The following is a 25,048-nucleotide window of genomic DNA, read 5'->3' as shown; positions in this document are numbered from 1 at the left end:
AAAATTTTCCGTAATTTTTTAATCAGTTTATAAATATGTTATTATAATGTACTTTTTAAATCTACAATTCTTAGCTAGCCAAGTTAAGTATATTGTTATATAATGCAATTAAAAAGTTTTAACAATTAGCTTTAGCCAGCATGTAGTCCCTTGTATTAGCTACAAGTTTTATAGTTAGTAGTTTTCTTATACAAAGCCATAATAACCATTATGAAAATGTCAAAGTAATAACCGCTTTTGAAGCTTTGTGTAAATTTCGCTATCATAAATAATTTCGTTCTTTATAATTACGATATTATTTCGTTCAACTAATTTACTTCACTCATTTGTTATAAATCGATTTTGGTTATTCATATAGCATAAAACTTGATTACGAAATGAGATCATAAATATTGAATTTGTTTTCAAATTGGAAGTTAAATTTCTACGATTCGTTGCCCACGATTGTAACATATTCCTCATTTTATGTCGAACAGGTGTTACCGACGTTACTTCTCCCTCTCTTTTCGAAAAGTTCCAGTTTGCGAGGCATAAAAGACGATTCTTTCTTTCTTTATTTCTGCTTTTGTCCCATTAACGAGCAAAGCAGTTTCGATTTTCGAATCACGTAGGTCTCGTAGCACTTTAACACCGACTGTTAAAACTCTACGGCACGTGTTTTCATAAAATTAATCCCGATTCGTTTATTACTCCCCCTTTAAAGAAACATTTTCTTCGTTAAAATTTCTGCCATTCCATTAACCCATAGTTGGACCTTAAAAAGAGAAGAGACAAATTATAACACTGGAGATTGACAAGGAGACATTACAGTTGAACACCAACGGATTTTTATAAGCTTTGGTATATTAAGTAGTATATCTTTAAGGTATAAAATTTTTTTTCAAAATTGGCTGGCCAGTTCACCGAAATATTTTATCGTGAGAATACCTTAAAGGTATACCACTTAAATATACCAAAGCTTATAAAAATCCGTTGGTATTTAACTGTAATATTGTGAATCAAACAATGGACAAAATTAAATATACAATTAAATAAAACATATTAACAAAAATTAATTAAAAATTAAATAAAAAAATAAATCATAAAATCAATTTTTTATTTACTCCAATGTTTCGATTACTGGAGCCAAAAAATAATGATATGTATATCTTTTAAGCTGGTCTCAAAATCTGCCAATTATTAACGGATATTTATAAGCAAACTAACACGTAAAAAGTAAAAAAAAATATTAAGATAAGATAAAAGAGAGAGAGAGAGAGAGAGAGAGAGAGAGAGAGAGAGAGACGTAGTCAAAGTTTCGGCAGTTTGTAAGGAGGTACCAGACACGCCCTCGCTTCTGCTCTTCTTCTTCGGTTACGCTCGAGGGATAACGTAGTGCGGCTTCGTCGCCGAGTTAGCTCGACACCGACTATTCTCTCTCTTTCTCTTTTGTGTTCTCACGTTCATCCTCCTTTCTCTATTTCGTGGCAGACGAGGTGAGCCTTGTCTTCTTTATTGCCCTGTTGTTCTCATCCTTGCTCTTTCTCGCTTTCTCTCTCTCTCTCTCTCTATCTCTTGTTCTCCATCTGTTCCTTTATATATATATATATATATATAGACAGACATATATATATATGTATTATGTCTGTCTTTCTCTCTTTCTCTCTCTCTCTCTTTTATAACCCTTTCACAGAATAACCAGTTTCACAAGTGAACGTTTCCACCCATTCCGTTCATGGACCTAACATTGGAGCATCTTTGTTCTCCCTACGTTATTCTCTTTCTTTATCTTTCTCTATTTCTTCTTATCTCTCTCACAATCGGTCGGATTTATTCGAGAGGCAAAATGTGCTTCAGACTCTTATTTCTTGTCTGATACGAGAGGGAAGGGCGAGGACAGTGTGTGGGTGGAATAGGGAGGACGAGACGGTGCCCTTTTGCTGGGATGAGTAGGAGAACTGTGGAAGCTCCGAGTACTTCGACGCACCTGCTCGCCCGTAAGGGATGTAATGGTTTAAAGCAGGGTGAGAGAGGAGGAAAAGTAGTGGTAGAAAAAAAGGGAGAAATACGGTGGAAGAACGAAAAGAGCATTGCCGCGTAACGACGCGCAAGCGGCGACAACGACGACCTTCTTTTTCTGTTTTTCTTTATTTCTCTCAAGAATCGTTGATTTCTTCGCGATATAACGAGTCCTCCTCGGTTCTCTTCATCGGAAATTGCGATAGCACAAATCGAGACTCGGATGCGTTGCGTTATATCAAAGACCATTGTATTTTCTTGTCATTTTAACGATAATCGAACCCTTATCTCTATTCATTCTCCCTTTCTTCTAATGATTAAAAAATATTTATATAAACGTTTATAGTTAATGGTCACGTAGTAATTTAATTGCTATATTTTTATCTTCTCTATTCTCATCCGTTTTGTTTTGTTTACTTATGAAGTATACTTGCAAAGTTGTAGTTAGGCCGTAGTAGAGTGAATATCGTTGGTGAGATACTAGGTACCATAATACATATGCATATATGTATAATGTTTTAGTTATTTCAAAACCTATTTTATTTTTATTAAAATATATGTATTTATGTTAAAAAAAGATTTGGCGTTGATTGAATCAAAATTCAATAACGAAAAAAAAAGAATATATAAATCGACATGTTTAATTCATTAGTATTTCTATAGAATAAAGTTGGAAAGTAAGAAATTGCATAAATCGTTTTTCGATTAAATCTTTGATATATTATATCAGATTTTTACCATATTTTCATTTTGTATTGTAGCATCTTTAAAAAAAATTAAAATATTAATGTAACATTTCTATCGTTATTGAGCTTGATTGAAGTTATTAAATATTATAGGCAAATATTAGAAAAAAATATAAAGAATCTTTCTCTTATAAGGACACGGTTTGATCGATCCCCTCCGATTTTTTGAAATTCTGCACACTTGTAGTAATCTATGAGAATATTCATTGTGCCTTTAAACATGGCGTATATATTCAGCCGTTTGTGAAAAAACGTGAATTGAAATTTCATGTAGATACGTATTTTTGTAGCTGTAGTAGTGTCTAAGCGGCGCTATGTGTGTGTCTTTGATGCCGCCGATATCATATCTTATCTCGAAAGGGCTAACAGGTATGTTTACCTTTCTTTTCTATTGGAAATATTATTTAAAAAAAAGGTGTTTTTCTATTATAGGGCGTGTACATTTTTTTTTGTTAACGTTATTACTTTTATCAAGAAATTAACATTATTGCGCAAGTAATAGAATTAATAATTATAAATGAAATAATATACAATAAATAACAAAAATTAATTTTTTAGCGGTCTTGAAACGATATATTTTTCAGGATAATATTCGTTTTACAGACATAAAACATAAACACATAACAAATAACATACATATATAAATAGCATAAATAACAAAAATAATATAAATTAATTTTTTAGTGTGTGTGTGAAACGAAACATTTTTTAGGATGATATTCGTCGTACAACATAAGTTTTTCCGAAATACACTGTATTTTATGAATGCAGGCTCTTCACACGTATACGGGGAATAAAAGAAGGAAAACATAGTTAGCCCTGATGAGATAAGATATAGATATCGACGGCATCAAAGATACACACATAGCGCCGCTTAAACACTATTACAGCTACAGGAATATGTATCTATATGAAATTTCAATTCGCGTTTTTTCGCAAACGGCTGAATATATACTCCATGTGTAAAGGCACAATGAATATTCTCATGGACTACTACAAGTGTGCAAAATTTCAAAAATATCGGCGGGAGGGATCGATCAAACCGTGCCCTTATTAGATTCATACGCGTGTATGATTAAAAGTATATAAACGAACAAAGACATTTCGAAAATGAGCAAAATAGAAAAATGAGCGTAATTTGAAGTAATAGATGAGTTAGCTTTCATTCGGTATTCTTTTCCAGGAGGGTTGGATAAATCTTTTGTGAAACTCCAAGCCAATTAATTCGGAAAAAGGAAATAAAGGTGTGGTGTAATAAAAATGGTCAGCTATAATGAAAAATATGAAAGCGTCCTACAGTCAGATGGAATAGTTATTTTCTATGTTTGTTTCATTTACGTTCTATGCTCGTTCCACTTATTTCGCATTCGGCCGTGTAACGGTCCGGAATATGTATACGTAATGATACGTTAATTGCCGGTCTCGTGTTTTGGTAACAAACAAAACATACAGGATTGCATATACCCGTCCTGAAACACATCCGTCGGTGACCTGCGAGATAGAAAGAGGAAACAAGAGCATACTGGACGAACGTATTTTTGCAAAACTCGTTGAGCTTGTTTTTTGGAAACATACAAAATAAAAACTTTTCACATACGGAGTCGCCTTCTCTTTGTCACGTAAAAACACATTGGGGACTTGGTATAAAATGAAATTGAAATCTATTGAGATATATATACTATAAAGTGAAATTATTGAGGTCAAATTTTCTAATACTGATTTGTATGCAATATAACCCATACAAAGCTTTTTATAGATGAGTTTTGTTATAACCAATATTTAAATCAATTCTTTTCCATGTTTAAATATGTGATAAAAATTGTGTTCTTTCATAAAAATGAAAAGTACGAACTAATGTAATTACATTATCTGTAAAATTGAAAAAAAAACCTGATTCGCTTCGCATTTCTAAATGGAATGAGATTATATTATTTCATATTTGAATAATTCTTTCTATGATCGATAATTTTTCTTTTTCCAATTGTTCAATTTAATGTAAATATAAAATTTAAGCCGGTATTTATGTAATAATTTCAATTCAAATAATTTGTCATAGTTTAAGTGGATCAAAATGATTTGTACAATTAAATACACGATAATGAAATTTAACAATAAAAAATGACTATGAATTGATTGTTTGCTCAGCAAAGTGGATTCGAGAAATGTATGAAGAACTTTTTTTTTCAAATGTGGTCCTAAAGAATCGAACATGAAAACTTCTTTTAAGTCACGAAGAAAAGTTCCTCCGCTTTAAATCGTCACACCACGTGTTTCCAAAGAGACTCACTGAAATTTCCGAGGTAGGATAAGATATCAGGATTCTTATCTCGTTCGGTTATATCTCTGAAACTGTTGTCATATGTTCCTTCCTCTTTTTACTAGACCTTTCGATTTCTTGAATTCTTCTCTAACCTTTGATATTACTAAAACGTTCAGTCAAGTTATATCAACTACTTATTCGAAAAGTTTACAATATCTAAACATATCAGCGAGTTTGAAAAGTTTTTAGTTTATTATGCAACATATATTAATTTTAGAAAGCATTTTTAGAATATTTATACCTTGTTATTAATATTTAAAATATACTCTCCAGTATAAAAGATAGCAGATTATATAATTTCTCATTTGGTATAAAAAAATGATTAAAATAAATTAAATTATAATAAGAATTTATTAAATTTATGATACATCAATTATTATATGTATATTTAATATTTTCATCTGCCTTGTTATTTATATCAATTAAAATTAGTCTTCATACGTTAATATTTCGTTAAAAATGTTCACAACTGTAGTTTATAAAGATAATTTGAAAGAAGATATGATACTAAAGGAAAAATAATGAAATTTAAAAAAAAAACTGTCAGCCAAAATTACATAAAAATGTTCTTGGTGTTTATGAATCTATTCACAAGTTCGCAAGTTTGAAAGAGAAAATTTCAAGGGGACATTCGTCTTTCTTCGTTGAAACGCTTCTCCAAATCGTAACGCCACCTGAACTTGAGAGAAGTCTACGTTTCAATATTTTACAGGGAGAGTCAGATTTTCGAATTTCGATATCGCTCTGCCGCATCCTTGAGAATCTTCGAGGTTCTATTTTCGTTCTTGCTGGACGACGATATTTTCTTCCTACTTTGCTTTATTCTCTCTCACTCTCTTCCTCTTTTTTTTCTCTCCTCTTACCTCTCCTTGGTATTACTCGGGCGACTTATCGAGTTACAAAGACGTATAGCGTCGAAAAGCGATTGGATCTTCCAGACCACCGTAACCGTCTACTACTCAACGAAGGAGAGGAACCTCCTGGGAATTAGATCGGCTTTCTATCTTTGTATATATCTTCTGCGTGTGCATGTGTATATGTAATGAGTTTACGTAGAGAGAATACAATATATAATATATGTATTATGTAATATATGAATTATGTGTGTGTATGTGTGCATTTGCGCGCATGTATAAGCCTACGTAAAGAGAATACATTATATAGCATATGAATTTATTTGTATATGTGCGTGTGCGCGCATGTGCATGTAATGAATCTGCGTAAAGAGAATACAATATATGATATAAGTAATATATGCATTGTGCGTTTACGTGTGTATGAGTTACTTTACAAAATATAAAATCAATAAATCGAGTGATTTGAATACCTTGAAACTAAATTTATAAATAATGCAATTAAATATCATTCGATATTAAATACTCAGTTGAATAGTGATGTTCGATAGCTATGTTTTATATCGTGTCTTACATATAGTTGGCAACGAGTTTATCGATTACCTATAGTTTCCACTATCTCTCTGAAACTATAGTTGCCAAGATCGATAACCGATAGGGCACTTTGCTATCCGATTTATATCGGTTATTGCCCGATATCGAAATGAATCGATTTCTTGTTATCAACTGTTAACAGAATTTTCCTACCGTCTGGTTAGACTTTTACGCTTTGTTAATCTCTTCTATATACGTCATTCTTTTATCACGAATTAGAAATTTATTTGAAAGAATCACGTATTTACGTGCAATTATAGGATATTACGAATGACTATCGGTTAGAAATGTTGATGAAACTCGTCGTAGGATTTAATCAAACTTAAACGAAATCAAAGTAAACGAATAGGGGGAAAAAAAAGGAAGGCAAAAAATGTGAATTCCAACGGAGTGTAAAAGCATTCTCGAAAAATCTTTTTCTCGTTTCGAAGGAGAACGATCGAGGATTGTTCGGACACCCGGTGTGCCATTCGCTTCTGTGTACGTAGATTTTATGTCTCCCTGCCTTTACGGTATGCGATAATTTAGAATTGGTGTCAGGGACAGGGTAGCCGATCTATATGCATCGGCAGCCGTTGCCAAGGATCCCGCCCATTCTCCAACTCGAAATACTTATTTGGAGAAGCGTAGACCGGCCGTCTCCAAGAACAAATCGACCATAAAGATTCGTACGGTCTATGGCGGAGCCTTTAAGATTCCAAATGCAGATCGTCTTGCAGCGACCACAACAGATTCGCATGAAAGATCACCTCGATCGAGTTCTCCAATACTCTTCTTTCTCTTTCTCTCTCTTTCTATTTCTCTTTCTCTCTCTTCCTATTTCTCTCTCGCTATCTTATCCTTACCTCTTCAACTATTCGTCCTTGTAATGGCAACGACCGTAAATGTACTTCCATTTGCGGGTTCTTGGCAAATGCGACAAATTTGATTCAACCGAAGTTTATTAGGAAACAAGAAAATGTATCACGGAATATATTTTATCGAGTAGATTTTTTTACATAAGGCATTTAAAATAAGCCGCTTGAATAATTATGTTATTTTTGGTTTTATAAAAAAAGTACTCAAGACAAAGTTACGCTAATTTTAAAAACACATCTGATGGTAGAAATAATTTTTTCTTGGCGACATTCTTTTATATCTTAAGGTTATCGGTTATTTTAAAAATGTAATAGTTTGTATGAATTGATTTCTTGTACCATTCTAAATCAAAAAGTATTAGATTACCATATCGAAAAATTGTTTATACGTTAAATATTAAAACAAATATGTCTGGTGGTATTCCTCTATAAAAAGTCATATTTTTTTTATTAAAAATAGAAAAGAAATAAAAGGTTCAAGATGGACTGCATTTTTATGTTCATATTCTTTTTCTCAAGCGCATATAAGAATGCATTATTGTATCGTACTGAGCATAATTTCTATAAAACCAAAAATAAAGAATCTTTTAGTTGACCTGTTCTAAATATCCTGTCTTATATATGACATAATTAAGTAGATATAAGAACTAAATATTATACAAAATCTTGAGCGAAAACATTATAACAAGCTGAACCACAATCCTTTTCTAGAACCTGGACTAATTGCTAGAAAAAGAAAAAAAAAGTTGTATACATTAATAAAATAAATAGCTATACATACATCGGTACTAAAACACGAAGGATAGAAAAAAATTATGAACAATTCAACATAAGGTGATGATAGATATGGAACTAAAATTTTATTTCAACATTGGAAATAAATAATAAAAAGAAATTATCGTAGTTCTTAAAGTATTATTTAAAACATGGAAGTAAGTTCAGTCGATTAGAATGTTTTTATAATAGCAAAAATAAAACATTACAAACTTATAAGTTAAAGTAGAAAATGAAGGAAAGAGAGAGAAAGAGAGAGAGAGAGAGAGAGACAGAGAGAGAGAAATAGAGGTAGAATGAAGCATTATGGTTAAAGTACTGCGTGCACATTGTCGGTGCAATCTAAATCAAGCGTTTATATACCACACGAAGAACATTTTACTTGTGTACTAGCAAAGTATCTTCTATGGAATCCACGTGCTTGTTCTTTCGTTCGTTCGTTCGCGTCTCGGACTTTATTGCTCATAATAATGCATAATAAACGATTATTTTTCTCTACCATCATCTAGTTTCCCCTTCTTATTCTCTCACTCACTCTATCGCATACACGGAGTTATATCTTTATGGAAAATTAACACCGCACGAGGTTTTACACGGTAGCTGTACAAACAGCAAGACTAGAAGATAATCTTCAAACGTTTATAACAATATACGTTCGTTTTCTCGTTTAAAATCGTAGACAATATTCTCCTACGTCCCGTCTTTTCTAAAAAAAAGGAAAAGAAAATTAGGTCTTAGCAAAACTTAAATGAGATCATAAAATTCTTGTTTATATTTTCTTAGTTATCTTTTTATTATCATCGGCTTAAACGGAAAAAATGTTTCTAAAACATTTAGAAAAGATTACGTCTTTGATTTATTTAGAATATCATTTTAAGATTATATTCTGGTACAGCAAGTATCACGAGTATCATCGTTTAATATTATTGTAATTTTTTTGATTCGTACAATTGGTACATTGAATGCGAAAATTATGATAAAATTTGTTAAACTATCTTTTTTATCTAAAAACAGAAAAACAATTTGAAAGAACAAAAAAAAAACACATTAGCTGGATCATAAAATTCTCGGGTAATTAATTTTTAGTTATCTTTTTATTATCTTCCAGGTGAGAAAAGCCTTATAAAACATTTTGTAAAAATACCTGAGCAATTAATTTAGAAAATCGCTCAGGGAATATACTCTGGTCCAGTAAGTATTACGAGTATCATCGTTCGACGATAGTTTTCTGGATTCGTGGCCGGAAATTGTTGAAGCGAGTAAGATGGTGGTAGTGGTGAAGTTCCCTTCATGGGGAAGATGATAGTGGTGGTAACACTTGGCCTGAGAAGTTCTTAATCCGACACCGACGAAGGGCCATGCGAGAGGTCGGTGTCAAAAGGCTGGTTTCCCTGGGAACCGGTTAATCTTTTTCTCAGCCCGTAGGGACGCAGACCGGTACGTGACTCGCGGAATAGACCGAGCCAGGATAGAGAACGGCGGGATGGGTAAACTTTTATTAAAAATCTAATTGGATCGGAGCTCGGGGCCTGAGGGCCATTTCGCCGTACTCGTCTTCTCTCTTTCTCTCCTTACCACTTTCTTCATACATTTTACTTTCTCCTCTCTTCCTTTCTCTCACTTTCTTTTTTCTCTATCTCTCTCTCTCTCTCTCTTTTTCTGTCATGGACGTACGTTTCTCTGTGCACCACTAGACTGCTGCTGGAAGGATTTCAAAAGGACGTAGACGGTGTAAATCCGTCGCGGCTCCTTAACTTCGTCGCACTCTTTTCTCCCCTTCATTTCCCTATCTTCTTCTTCTTCTTCTTCTTCTTCTTCTTCTTCTTCTTCTTCTCCCTCTCAGCGGAAGCTCGCTCGGCCATTTCTTTTACTTTTATCTTTTCTTCGTTTTCTCTCGCTGCACCCATCGGCTGCATTTCATTAATCTCGGATTAAATCTTCGGCCTCTTTTCCCCTACTTTTCCCCTTTCTTCCTCTTCTCTCTCTATTCCTTTATATATGCATTATATATCTATATAGGTTTATGTCTATCTCTCTCTCTCTCTCTCTCTCTCTTTCTTACATGCTTCGAATCAAACCGCATTCGAAGTTATTAGACGCTTCGACTAGCTGACTGATGCTATTATTATTCATCTTCATTATTACGTACCTTATCATTCAACCAGTTAATGATTTAGTTCGCTGGCGATTCGACGTAGAAATCGATTTAATAATCTTGAGAATTATTATGCGACCACTTTATTGTTGGTTCAGTCATATGTAACAAATCGGTACTTTACGATGGAGATCTTTTAATAGGATTTCTTTAATTGTAAGTTAAAAGTAAAATTTTTGAAGAAGTAAATTCCTTAGATATAGAATTCATTTAGTTGTGAGAAAAAATAACAAATGAAAGATAATTAATATGGTTTTGTTTATTATTTTATGCATTTATTATCAACTTCTTTTTATGATATCTGTTTGTAAATATCATATATATATATATATAGTATATTTTATCTAAAGAGGGCATTAGAAAAATTTTCATAAATGTATTGAATTTGGCAAAATTATTTTAAACTTTATAACTTTACGAAATAAATATTTTATATCGAAATAATTCAATATTGAATTTTTGTATTTAAATTTATAGGAAGAGTTGAAATTTATATCTTTAGATTCGTTCTTTTTGTATGCATAATAATACTATGGTAATAAAAATAAATAAAAAAGTTTTTTTATATTATAAAATAAAAACGATAATTTTGAAATCTCGACAAAAGAAGCCAAAAAAAAATTCGATTATTAATTAGATTTCTTTGTTCAACATGTTTTTATATCAAGAGAATGAACAGAAATATTTCTAATGTTCGTATTAGATAAAACACTCGGTAAACTTCTATATTATATTTAAGGATATATAAGAGCAAAGAACTGTTCTATTTTCGATCCAATTAATAAAAGCCTCGAGGCTGTAAGCTTAGTTAGTTTGCTAAACGATCAACGCGTAACATTGCAGCGATTATCCCATAGGCGATACGAATTTTAAAACTTCATAAATTGTAAACTTGTATATATGCGTATGTGTATACATACATACATAACGTAATAATACATAAATGTGTATACGTAACGAGTAATTTTAACGAGATCTGATTTTTTGTTTTTCAAATGTCGATCAAGGGGCTCGTTATTTCAGGAAACTAAAGAATTATAGAAATCTAGTATCGATCAGTGCCCTTTCGATCACACTTGCATAACTTGTCGTGTAATATTATATTATTTAGAGATAATGTCATGTAGATTTTCCCAATTTGATGTTTTTCTATATCGAAGTAACACTATTTTCTATTCATTTTTAATAATTATATTGGGAGGACTGGAAAGAAAACCATTATTTTTAGATGGTATAATTTTAATTAATCTTTATTCGTACGCCGTGGAATAAAAATTTTTACGAGCTGTTTTTTTGTAGAATTATTTGCCTACTATATATTTCGCACGAATAAAGTTTTTTTTCTTAAGGACACAATTTCTAGGTCCGAAATAAAAAACCCACCATTTGCTTATTGGATGTTATTTTCTTTGGATGAAGAATTAAATGATATCAAGGCTACGAAAACCATTAACAAAATTTATGGAGAAGCTCTAAAAGTTGTCAACAAATGAGAAGTGGATAGTATACGACAATGTTAATCGAAAAAAACAATGACTTTCAAATATCGAACACCTATTCCGACTCCAAAATTAAGATTAACATTAAGATTAACTTTTATACAAATGGTGGAATATTCGAAGGATCATTTACTTTTATTTATTGAAACCTAGCAAAATAATAACATTAGAAGTTTTTCAGTAAAGAATTTCTTTAATAAAGCTTCCAATCGTTTTCTCAATATTTTTATGGTCATCATTTTTGAAATTCCATTCCTGCTTCCAAGAATTTTGGAAAATGAAAATTTTCTATTATTACTCCTTCTCCAAGGTCGTACTGGTCCATCTTTGGAGGGAAATGACTTATAACTAGCGGGTCAAGATCGCTACAAGCGAGTTAATAGATAGAGAGACATGACCAGTTGATAGAGAAATCGTTACGATTGAGAGTCACAGCAAGTTTTGACAATTCAGTCGTTACAGCTTGTTAGTATAATTCAATGGTTACAATTACTTGGTATAATTCAGCCGATACCGTCGATATATTTCTTAGTTAGTATATCAGTTTACGTAATTCAGTAAGAAATAAAGAAAGCAGAGCAGGTAATCGTAATAAGAGTCGAGAACTAGCTGATTTGCAGTTGCATTTTCATTGGTAGTTAAAGCGTGTCTTTCTTGAATCAATTTCTTCAGCCTTTATAACGTGGAAGTCGAAAAGGATTGTATTCCTATACCAGGCAGAATGAGAGAGCACGTGTACGAGTGCGTGCACAGTACGGAAGTGAGGAGTAGTTCACGACAATACAAATATACATATACTACATCCGCTGTATTTATTAGATATTTCTCCGTCCGACTATCATCTTTTTTGATCTGTGGAGTACTTCTAGAGAAAAAAAACATTCTGAAATGTAAACGGTGTTGAAAGTCACCTAATACAATATTTTAACTCATAAACACAAAGTGTTTACAAAATGGCCATTGAAAATCTACCAAATATTTGGAAAGAGATGGTAAAAAATGATAGAAATTATATTTTGTGATTTGTAGTAATAGTTTTTTTGTTTTAATGTTAAATGTTACACTACAAAATAATGGATTACTTTCCGGTCCCCATAGTATATAATTTCTCACTACACCAATTAGATATCGTCGATCGATGAGTGGGAAATGTATTATCCGGAAATACTGAATTAACAACGCGAATCTACCCTTTTTGTTGAAAGTTAAAATGTCCTCAATTTATGGATGGCGCAAATTTTGATTCATAACAAAATTTTGATATTCATAATTATTTTCAATGAGAAAAGAGAAAATTTTACTATCATCGTAAAACATTTCGTTAAATGAAATACATATACTTACATATATATATACTATATAAATACATATAGAAATTTATTCTATTTATCATTACGATATATGAAAAGTAATTCGTTTAGCTTGATGACCAGTTTTGAACGATTGAGGAACTGTTAAAATCGGGCTTTTGTACTTGATTTACTTTCGAACTTTGGAATTGTAACATTTAGTAACATCCATTTTGATACGAATGCTTCGATTGTCAAATCGTTTCCTTTTTCGGAACGGCAAAATTTCAAATATAAAACACGACAGGATCGTTCGAAGAGGAAATATATTCGATGAAAAGCTTGTCAGAATTTTAGGTTTAAATGATCGCGCTAGCTGAAATTCAACTCTGCATGCGTGTGTCATGTCAACTTTTTCGTTGAAAACACGTGAGTAGTACGCACGAGTTACGGCATATATCAGTTATTAGAGACAGTTACAGAGAGAAAGAGAGAAAGAGAGAGTGTGTATGTGTGAGAGAAGAGAGAAAGGTCCCATTGCATCTCCATGATAACGTTACAAGTCTCAAAGTTTATAACGTAGGGCTGTTGGCAGAGCGACGAGCGGAGATATCATGCGAATTATGTCTCCCTCGAGCGTAATAATCGTCACATTCAATTCGATAATTAAATTCAAAGGATAGATCGAAATTATTATTATTTTATAGCAAAAGAAGTTTCTTGAATTACTTACAAAAATGATCGTATACTTTCAGATAAAAATATGAACTTGCTTTTTGAATGATACTCAAATGCTATTGTTAAATCTATAATAATAAATAAAAATAAGAGGTAAATTTATCGTTGTTGATATCAATAAAGATTTTTCATAAATTCATGTAGAACACAGAAGTAGTTCTTTTCGATCTACTTGCAATCTCGTGACACTTTACACGTAATCAAAATAAAGTCGGTCGATTGAAAAGTGTATATAATCATTTTTGTGACCCACTGCCAGCTCTTTACGGCTCAGAAACACGAACAAGGATAGGCGTTAGAAACGTGTTGAAAACGTTTCTAATCTATTTTTATCGAGCTACGTGTAGATTCTTTTTAAAAATAAAATTTATATATATAATTCAATAAAATAATACATTTGTCTAATTACGATTTAAATATTTTTAACTTTAGGAATAATAAATTTATAGGAATTCCAAATCACAATCATCACTAACAAGAATGGTATATTGTGTTATTTAAATTCGAGAAAGAGAAAAAGAGAGAGAGAGAGAGAAATAAGAGACATGAGGGAGAAACGAATCGTTCGTGGTGTCGAATCACAGAATAAGAATAAGGAGTGTAGAATGGTCGGAAAGGGAGATGGTAAGGGTTCCAGCGGCTCAGTAATAACGTTACAAGTCGGAAGTTGGGGAAAGTAAGTTTGTAACGTGCCAGAGAAAGATAGAGACAGAGAAAGCTCGAGCCGAGCGACAACGATTCAAGATATCGTGGGAATTATGATCCCCTGGAGATACGATCCGGCCTCCGAAATGGGACTAGAAATGGTTCTCTACCGTAACTTTCGCGACATCTGCCTTCTGACTTTCGTGACTAAATAATTCAGACAACTTCCGATAACGTTACTTCCTTCGAACTATCCTGGCAACGTTTAGCCTCTTTGCCCTTCTCTCTCGCTTACAATAAGAAGAAAAAAGAAGAAACTAGTTAGAAGAACATTCTCTTGTTCTATGTTAGCTCGTCCAATTACACCGAACAACGAAGATCGGTCAGTTCTTTACTTCTCTCTTTCTCTCTTTCCCTCTCTCTCTTTCATGTCACGTTCTTCTCTTATCTGCCAAATTTATTTCCGATGAATCATCTCTTCTTCTTTTTCTTTTCGGAGAGAGGTCTAGGAAAATAGAGAAGAAGAGAGAGAGAGAGATCGAGATAATCGGAGCCATTACATTCGACGTTCGACTATTTCCACTATGTGTTCCTATAATAATACCTCTAGATAGTTTTCTTGATAACCTTAGCGGCGTTTCTCTCATTTATGTTTCAAGACAAATAGTATGTTAGCTCTTTTTCTTTTATTTTATCCTATACAAATGTTAGGTACATATATTTTAAAAGCTTATCTAACTCTTTTAGGTTTACCGTTTCTTTATTTTTGAAAACAATAAATTGACACAATTATCGATAGGATGACCGTGTTGCGCGGTTATCTTATTAAATATATTTATATAGATAAATAATATTGATATTTCATTTTGTACTTTCTTAATCGTGCGCGGTATTTACTTTAATTAATATACGGAGTAAATAGCAGTGCCGTCGGAGGAGTAATTAGGTTGCATTTAATACAAATCCGCGCTTCGAAAATTGTCATAAAAGTGCACGGGAGCACAAAAAGAGCGTGAGCTTCACCGGCCTATATAACTTTTTAAAAACTTGATGCTTTTCGAGCGAATGAGAGCGACCGCTATTACTTTTTCACTACTCTCGAGTTTTCTCTTCTCTCGTCATCATAGTAGTAGTAATAATAGTAGTAGTAATAGTAGTAGTTGATGGTAGTAATAGTAGTAGTAGTAATAGCCGTTCGTGACATAAAAGCAGACTCTACGCTATTCGTTCGTACCTACAACTATTTTTCCTGATCTATATTTTTTTTCTATTACGAACGGATTGGTCGATTTCCAAAAGTAACAAGTTTTCTTGGAATTTGTTTGTATAATTACTCGTAGTTCGTTGTGTTTCTTCCATGCATTCGTTTATTGAATTTTTTGTGTTGTGCCAGCTTGGTAGTTGAAACGAATTCGTCGACTGATTTTCCAGAACAAGAAAGCAAACAAATCTAAAAACGGCGAAATAGTATGATAGTAATCGTATCATATAATGTAGATAATAATAGTGATATATTATATATAATATAATTAAAATTAAATATAAATAATAATAATAGTGATATAATTATATTTTTGATTATTTAACACATTGTTTTTTCTTGTTGAATTAATCGATTTGATTTTTTATATTTAAAGACATTTATATTGGGCCAATCTTTTTTATATTATCGATAACGATAAAAAATTTTAGATAGTTCTTTACGATCTTGAAAAATTAATAGTTTCAATTAAAATAATTGTTCATTTACATAAACAGAGTTATGTAAATGCAATAACATTATCGTACATTGTTTCAAATTAATGCAACAATCATCGCGGTAATACTTTCGTGGAAAATTTCAACTTGAAAGAGACGAACGAGTCACGGAAGTTGTTCTCAAAGAAAACTAAAGTACATACGTACTATACTTATCCATCTACTGCTGGAACCCTTATCCGAAACATTTCCATTATCGTGGCAAAGTTAACGAGCTTGGTTCTCGAGTTGATTAGCCCTTTTGAAAGAGAATCTCAAGTAAATTACGTTTGCTCGTTCTAACATCTTTGACGTTTTTTTCGTGTTTCAAGTGTCAAATATTACGTTGAAAATGTAAAGAGTAGTTCCAGAATGAAGCCGATTTATCTAAAAGGGGATATCTTCTTTATTGATATGTAACTCAAAAGAGAAAAAAGAGAGAAAGAGAGAGAGAGAAAGAGAAAGACGATCACGAGAGTAACGAATTAATTTCCTCGGCCTATAGCTTCATTCGATAACATGAAAACATCGATATCTCCGTGGCGAGGGATCGTCGAGAGTTAAGGGTGGTACAGGGGGTGCAACGTACGGGGTGTCCGACGCGCTTAAAATTGATGGTTAATTCAAAACCGCCGCAGGGTTGCGACTGAATTTGACCGAAGCAAATAACGGCTACCAGGTTGATTCGCGGACTGCAGCTGTAAACACGAATAATGGAGAGTACCGATTGGTAAATTGTGTGTCTCGATTCATCCGAGTGAGCGAGTTCTGGTGTGTGTAAGTGTGTTTGGACAAGAGGTAGAGAGAGAGAGAGAGAGAGAGAGAGAGAGAGATACAAATAGACGTTTCTCTTCTTTTATTCCATAGCTCCTACTGCATATCACTCTCTCTCTCTCTCTCTCTCTCTCTCTCTCTCTCTTCTTCTCTTTATTCGTCAATCTTCTCGCTCGTTGGAAATCATCCCTCTTGCTTTCATTAATATATGTCATACATAGGATAGATGATATTTGGTTTCGTTTGAGGTGTTCCAGGCTCATACTTTGATCCTAAAGAGTAAACTATGTGTTTAGTTGCTAAACCGAGTTTTCTTTAGTAATACGAGAGAAATTAGATGGATGATATCGATGTAAATGTTTTACTCGTATAGAGAGTATTAAATGTTGCAATACGTACGAATTTTATAGAATAGTGAATATTATAAAATATAAATACATATATATGTATTTCGTAGAGCGTGAAATTGTAAAATATAAATATAAGTACTTATTTATTTGTATTTTTTGTTTTTATTTTTTATCTGTTATAAAATTCGTTTAACGTGAAAAATAATTCGCATTTATAATCTATGTTTTATATTTAATTTTGATATTAATATTTTGTTTGTCATATTTCATATATTCTATTCATATATTTATGCTAAAGCATCAATAAATAGAATATAACCTTCCGTTATGTTCTTTCGTTCTAATTCCTTTTTAAAATGTCATTGTACTCGCATAGCACGCGAGCAAGGCACGAATTGTTGTAACAACGATTGCTTGCGTGTTCACAAATGTAACATTCATGAAAGGACGAGCGTGAAACAGAATGCCGTTATTTGGTTGCGTCCACTGAAGGACATCGTTGTGAAGCAAGTTTTACGGAGCAGTAGTAAAAGTATGCGTAATGGTCAGACAAGCAAACGTGAGTCGTGTAGAAAATGGTTGGTAGAAGAACCTGAAATTAGAAAGAGAAGGAGAGAGAGAAAGAGAGAGAGAACACGTAGAACGTTTAAACATCGATTTTCCGAACATCACGAGCTCTTTATCTCTCTTTTTTTTTCTTTTTCTTTCTCTCTCTCTCTCATTTATTCGTAGAATTAATTTCAACATTATTAGATTTTCTGGAGGGAATATTTACATTACAGAAATATTATTTAACATATTTGCACGTGAAAAATGATTATAAAAATAACGTAAAATGAAAATGTAATCTCATCGAACGATATCATCTACTTTGTTTATTCGTTATTTAATCGATTAAACATGTATTAACGTTTTCCATTAAAGGAATGCTAATCTTTTATGTTCTGGTTTGGTTTCAGGTATAGGGATAATGTGAAAAAGCTTTCAAAGGCTTTCAGAGATCGACCATCGAGTCCATTGGAGACAGCAGTATGGTGGATCGAATATGTCGGCAGAGGAAATGGTTTAGCATATATTCGAAGCGATGCAGCGGAACAACCGTGGTATCAACGTCACCTTCTAGACGTCATTTTATTTTTGATCCTTCTCTTTTTATTCATATTATACGCTATTTATCGACTGATCAAGTTTTTTATTAAAGGGACGAGCACCAAGATGGAACATGACTATGATAATAAAAAATCGAAAAAAAGAGATTAAAACAAATGAAAAACTTTGTAGAATTTTCTTTTAATCTATTAGATATTTATACATTAGAACAATATATATTTTTAAATAATGTTCATAATTTATCAAGTCTTTATGAAAATAAACATATAAAATAAGAATATTTAAAACAATCTCTTTTAAATCTCTTTTTAAAATGTACATTCATTTCCAAGTGATCGTAAGTACTTTTCTAATGATTCTCTACCGATTCGCATAAGAGATCTAAATTGCTGCTCTGACTGTGTGAGAGACTGTACCCGATGCATTGTTTGACGAGTGAAGTTGGAGACTTTTTTTTCGTTCTATGCACATCTCACTATTGTTGCAAGTGAGTACTCGTATTCGCTAGTGGTCGAAAGATAGCGAAAAAGAAATGAAAAAAGCATGAGAAAAACGTAGAAAAGTATAAAAAGAAAATGAGGGAGAGAGAGAAACGAAAGAAAAGTAGTACAGAAAGAGATAAAGTGTGAAAACGGGTAGAACGGATGAAGAAAGATACAAGAAAAAGAGAGAGAGAGAGAGAGAGAGAGGGTAAGATTGAAGTTGTAAGGGGGAAAATAGGTGAGAAAAAGAAGCTAGAGAATAGAGAGAAAGAGAGAAGTATGGAAGAGAGAGCCAGCTTTATGGGCATTACGAGGTATTTCCCAGGTGGCCGAGTTTCCGGCTGCTTCGAGAGGTGCAGCCTTTTACTCAGTTGCAGAAGCAACAATAACAAGGAGCTCGGTGGCGCGAGATCCGAGACTGTTGCAAACATTTTCAACGACTGTATTTGCAGTGGCGTAGGTAGGTAAAGACAACTTGGTTCATTACGAGGGACGATAACGACGGCGGTAGGGAAAAAGAAGAAGAAGAGATTAAAGGAAAAAAACCGGAGACTTTAAAGATGGCGACGCCTGTTTTTCTTCTTTTTTTTTTTGGTTGCTTGAAAGGACAAGAAAGATGGATTGCGTCAAGCTTTGCGAGATTAAACGCAATTCCGTGAGTCTCGATACAGTGGCGCCGGCGCGGCACTTTCTGCTCGAGTTTGGCTTTTCTAGTTTTCCTTTTTTCTCTCTCTTTCCTCTTTCTCTCTTTTTCACTTTCTCAAGCTATATCGTATCTTTATTCCGTACCTACCGTTCATCTCATCGATCATATTCAGCTTCCCACGCAACATTTCCCCCCTCCTCCCCCGAGTCGTGAGAAACGCGACGCGGTGTCTCGTAAATATCTAAACTCCGAGAATAGTGAATTTTGTGATGGTTTGGTTTTTTCTCTTTTTTCGAGAGAAAGAAAAAGATAGAGAGAGAGAGAAGAGTGACCGAGATGCTGAATAAGATTTAGATGCTGGTTGCTCGTCTCTTGACAATATTTTGTGTATCGATCGAAATGAAATAAAATATACGATTTGACTATTTCATGTTGTTATCGTTATCAAAAAACTCACGAGTGTTAGTTTTTATGATGAAATTTTTTCATTTTATTTTAGAGATAAAGAAAAATATTCTACCCTCATCGATCACGGATGAAATATACCGTTTGATAAATTCTCTTTGGTCGAGATATCATTTGTATTGTAAATATAATGTTTATTACATTCGAATATAAAACGTGATTATTCTGCTGGTATTGTTTAAATTGTCAATAGAATAAATATGTTCCTACATGTGTTATATACATATATAGTACGTGTACTCTTTCCTACATCCATGTTTTATCTATCTGTGAACTGGCAAAACTCAATAAATCAACAACCATGATTTGTTTAAAAGACATTTGATGAGGTATGAAACAGGTCACTGTAATTCATTGCTATTAATTAAAATCGATCGAATTGTTTGAGTATTTTGTGCGTAAGATAATACGTATTTTGTTGTTATTGCTCCTCTCGTAAAGTTTCTTTCTAATTTTTTCTTTTTATTTGTCGGGGGATTTTTTGCTTTTTTGTTATTATTCAACGCATGGAAATTTAGATTCACCGATGCGAGTTCATACTGTGGTTTGAAAAATTATACGAGAGAAGTAACGTGGTATCATCGTGGTGAACGAGAGAGCGTGATTGGCAACGTTTTCGAACAAATGCAGAAGGGTTGTCACGGGGATATATGGTACTATTTTGCGCTCGCTTTAACTTCGTTGATTGAATCATGAACGCGGTTTACCCTCGTACTGTTCGTACTCGTTCCTACCCCTTGGGCGTTGGGTGATGGTCCAAAGAGGGTGATCAAACCGGCCTGGGATTTGACCACTGGCTGAGCTTATGTATGCGCATTACTTCCATTCATATTACTCGTTTCGATTGGGAAGACCACGAATTGAAAGGCCTATTAAAATGAAATTTTTTGAATTGTAAAAAAAGAAATCAGAGCGAGAGAAACGGGGCCAACTTTTGTTCAACTGTCGAATATAAAAATTAAATAATCCCTTGCGTCACGTGACAACTTGTAATGTTTCTTGCATGGAAGAGTAGATACAAGTAGCATAAAAATCTATTTAATGATTATATGCTTGAGATAATTCCGCTGTGAACGGTTGTCTGTGTTAAAGCCTCGTAAACGAGATACACGGATAATACCGAAACAAGAAAGAAAGAGAGGGAGAAAGAGAGGACATAATGAATTAATTTGTATGCTTTTTGTTATTTTGCAACAAAATATACTATCTAAGGAAATAGGTTAATTGCAATATGAAAATAATATTTTAGCACAAAAATAGATATAATGAATAAAGTGAATCAATGACATTGTGCTCATGTTGCGATTATTTTTATTCTAATCGATGGATCGTTCGAATAACGAAATTAAAATTTACTTTCGTGCTTACTAAAGATGAAGAGTATCGAAGAAATGTTTTATCAATGCTTGCATTTTTGCTAATTTCTTTTTATGACAAGAAAAAACAGAGAGAGAGAGAGAGAAAGGACAAATTCAGCTGTAGAGAAAATAAATGAGAGGATTCAATAAAGTCAATTAAGCTTCCGGATTTTCAAAGAGAGTTCGTAAGAAAGTAAACGATAAACAGTTCGGTGGGGGAGAAAAAGAGCGTTAGACATAATTAAAAGATTCCTAGTATCCGGATAAAATGAAGCGCAACGGAATAAATACGATTAAAAGACAGCTATAATTAAATAGTAGTTTTAGACCAAATTAGGCAAGGATTTTTCGCAATTTATATTTGTAGAATTAAAGCACGATGACCGTCGAATTAATTAACATCTTATATTATAGTAATGTTCATACATGATTTCATTTAACGTACAGAACTCTATTTGGGTTTTTTATCTTTTTTTTTTCGACTCGTCGTTTGGCTTTTCGCAAGTTGCTTTGAAATATAAATCTCACTGGCATTTAGAAAATATTAACGATACAGCTCGCATTTGAATAGACCCGTATTTTTCTCTTTTACGATCCCCTTTTTACAGCCGTTCCATTTACTTCCGACTTTCTATCGTTTTTAGGCATCTATTGAACTTTCGAACATATCATCTCTCTCGAAATACTAGTGATAACACTGACGTGAAAGATGAGGAAAAAACTTTTATAGAAAGAGAGAAAAAGGTCCAAACTTGAACGCATTATTTTAGGGTCAGGAAATTTTCCATGTTTACAGTTCAATCGATTATATCTTATTAATTTAACATAATCTTCGTTAACACCACTTATTTTCTCATTAAAATTTCATTTCTATTTAAACTAAATTTTTCTCTATTCGTTTATCGTATTATGTAAAAATTGGTACTTTCGATTTTGACATAATAATCTTAGTCCTTAAGAGATCAATAAGGTATAAAATTTCATGCGTATAATATATTAATACAAAATTCTTGGAATCTGCCGTCTCAGGAAATACCCAAAGATCTCAGTGAATTACCCATGAGACTCGTTTACTTAAAGTTAGCCAGAGATGGCCTTGCTGTGCAAATTTGACCACATGTCCAATCTTTGCTACAGCGGCCATCTAAATTCAAAAACAAACATCATTTTTTCGATATTAATGGCAATGAATCGATGATAACGTATATTTTCAACGATATACCTACTCATTTCAATTTCTCACCGGCGATGAGAAAGAGGCAACAGGTGATCGATTTAAATCTCTACAAGCAACCCTTTCATCTAAGTCCTCTTCTAATTAGTATGGAGTATCTGACGATCATTTAACGTGCGATATGAAGAAGGAAGAAATACTCAGATCGTTTTGCGAGAAACGTCGTGCGAAAGGTCGTCGTTTGGATTAGCCGAGGAAAGGGCAACAGGTGCTTTCTGACGAAAGAGAATATCCTCTCCGCGATGAATCGTTTAGTCGGTTTCCACCTGCCTTCTTTACCTTTTTCCATTCTTTCTTCTCCTTTTCTCTGTTTCTTTCTTCCTTCTTTTCTTTCTCTTTTTCTTTTTTACACATACGAGTTCCTTTCCTCTATCATAATGCTTTCGTAACATATTATCGAATTTTTATCATCGAAATTTTACCTGCGATATTATTATTATTATTATGTTTTCATATTATTATAATTTCGTTACGTATTCATTTTATTTCGATTTTTTCTATTTTATATCATCATATTTATTTAATGGTTACGGATAAATTTGTAGGCCTATACAATTTTCCAGAACTTTCTTTTAATTACTCTTCCACAATCGGAATAAGTCGGAGTTGGATATATAAACTCTTTAAGTCTTTCTTAAGTCTTCTTAAATATTAAAAGATAGACGGATATTCTTTTGCGTTGTGGTAGTGTATAGTTTCTGGTAACTGAAGTAGTTTCAAGTGAGCAAAAGCTCGACTTCGTAGGATATTATAAGGAGAGAGAAAGAGAAAGAGAGAAGAAGACCAGTTTTCCGCTTTTCGACGCTTTCAACACTTTCTCGATCTCGTTAAACTTCGCAAATGTAAAACTCGGATAGAAAAAGAGAGGGAAAGAGAGATGGATGGTATAAAAAGAAATGCGAATATATCTACGACCGCAGAAATTTTATTAAAGTTGTTACAATGAAAAGACGAAAGATCGAAGATGAAAAGAATTAACTTTTGAACAAAATGCGGAGTAGGAATAGTGAGTAAGGATAATTGAGAATAAAAATATCACGACTATCATCGTCGAGCATATTTATGTTTTCTATATATATTACTTTCTCTACTTTTCCTAGATGCATGTGAACTCGTGTCATTCGAGAATCCAATATAAATAATAAAGTCGTTTTGTAACCATCGTCCTCTCGATATCGTTCGTTACTGTCAGCCAAGCCGGTGAACTCGAGCACGACTAGTAACATAATTCTTTCGTCATCCTTCACATATACATATATATAGAGGTATACATCGGATCTGTTCGCTTTAAAATAGATCTATGTACATAAGAGAAATTCGTCTTTATTATTTGGACAGTTATGCTCAAGCCCTTCCATCAACTTTACAAATTAATATATGTCGACGATTCTTCTCGAATAATCACGTTAAAAATATCACAGTAGCACAATCTTATCGATAAAAAAAAATTATCTTTCTAAAAGAATTTACTAATATTTTTGTATGCTCTGGATAATGATTATTTCAAATTGTAATTTTTAAATGCATATAGATGAGAAAATTGCGAAATATCTAAAACGTCTAATAGCAAGTGATAAAAAATTAATCATTTACGACAAAAATTTACGAAAAAGATCGTGGTCGAAGCAAGGTGAAGCTCCACAAACGATGGCAAAGCTGGGATTGACGGCGAGGAAGGTGATGCCATGCGTTTGGTGGGATTGGAAAGGCAACGTATGTTATGAGCTGCTGGCACCTGGCCAAGCAATTGATTCTGATCTTTACTGTCAGCAATTAAAAAGATTACAACAAGAAAGTAAAAAAAAGCGATCAGAATTCATTAACAGAAAAAGCGTTGTTTTCTATTATGATAACGCCAGACAACATGCATCTTTGATGATTTGGCAAGAATTAAGAGAACTTGGTTGGGAAGTAGTCCTGATTTTATACTATTAGATGACTATTTGTTTCAGTTTTTTCAAAATTCTCTTAATGGTGTAAAGTTGACTTTAAAAGAGGCCTGTGAAAATCACTTGTTGCAATTTTTTCGTAAAATATCCCAAGAGTCCTATAGCAAGGCAATAGATATTTTATCTGAAAAATGGAAAAAGGTTGTCGATCAAAATGACACATATTTGATTGAATAAAGTTTTTTTGAAATAATATGAAAGTGCGTTTGAATTTAGTGTAAAAAGCAGCAGGAACTTTTTTGACAACCAAATAATAAATAAAAATACTCAATGTCAAATGATATGTAATTATTTAATTTTTCATTCAATTTCATTTTATATATTTAAAAACGAAGCAATTTAATTTTCCCGTAATATCTATTTTAATATTTGAATCAGAGCAAATTTCATATTTTTTCTATAAACATTTTTCTAAACCTATTTATTAAAAAGTTGACTACTGAAAGAATTTTAAATAAATCGATAATTTCATCT

General features: G+C 32.8%; 2 protein-coding genes across 2 annotated transcripts in view; both read left to right on the top strand.

Annotated features, from left to right (window-relative positions):
* The window catches only part of LOC122514786 (UDP-glycosyltransferase UGT5-like), a gene marked incomplete at its 5' end in the record, with an annotated part of 52,495 nt that extends 33,892 nt beyond the window's left edge, over window positions 1-18,603 (top strand). Inside the window, one exon of the mRNA XM_043631862.1 lies at window positions 18,290-18,603. Within this exon, the coding sequence (XP_043487797.1) occupies window positions 18,290-18,590 (301 nt within the window). The remainder of the gene's footprint in view (window positions 1-18,289) is intronic.
* Window positions 18,604-19,222: 619 nt separating this feature from the next.
* Window positions 19,223-24,751, top strand: LOC122514713 (histone-lysine N-methyltransferase SETMAR-like). The gene is made up of 3 exons (XM_043631744.1): window positions 19,223-19,382; window positions 24,157-24,536; window positions 24,578-24,751. The coding sequence occupies exons 1-3, from the start codon at window positions 19,223-19,225 to the stop codon at window positions 24,749-24,751; spliced, it is 714 nt and encodes a 237-aa protein (XP_043487679.1).
* The last annotated feature ends 297 nt before the right edge of the window (window positions 24,752-25,048 follow it).

Source organism: Polistes fuscatus, unplaced genomic scaffold (assembly GCF_010416935.1).
Source record: "Polistes fuscatus isolate 324 unplaced genomic scaffold, CU_Pfus_HIC Scaffold1, whole genome shotgun sequence".
Classification (NCBI taxonomy): domain Eukaryota; kingdom Metazoa; phylum Arthropoda; class Insecta; order Hymenoptera; family Vespidae; genus Polistes; species Polistes fuscatus.
Note: the sequence above shows the minus strand (reverse complement) of the source record. Positions and strands in the feature narration are given on the sequence as shown.

Bases quoted from the DNA above. Each gene is read 5' to 3' on its own strand.
- LOC122514713 (XM_043631744.1), top strand. From the start codon at position 19,223: ATGGGCATTACGAGGTATTTCCCAGGTGGCCGAGTTTCCGGCTGCTTC. The intron at 19,383-24,156 runs GTAGGTAAAGAC...AAATGCATATAG, and splicing joins CTGTATTTGCAGTGGCGTAG to ATGAGAAAATTGCGAAATAT. The intron at 24,537-24,577 runs GTAGTCCTGATT...TATTTGTTTCAG, and splicing joins TAAGAGAACTTGGTTGGGAA to TTTTTTCAAAATTCTCTTAA.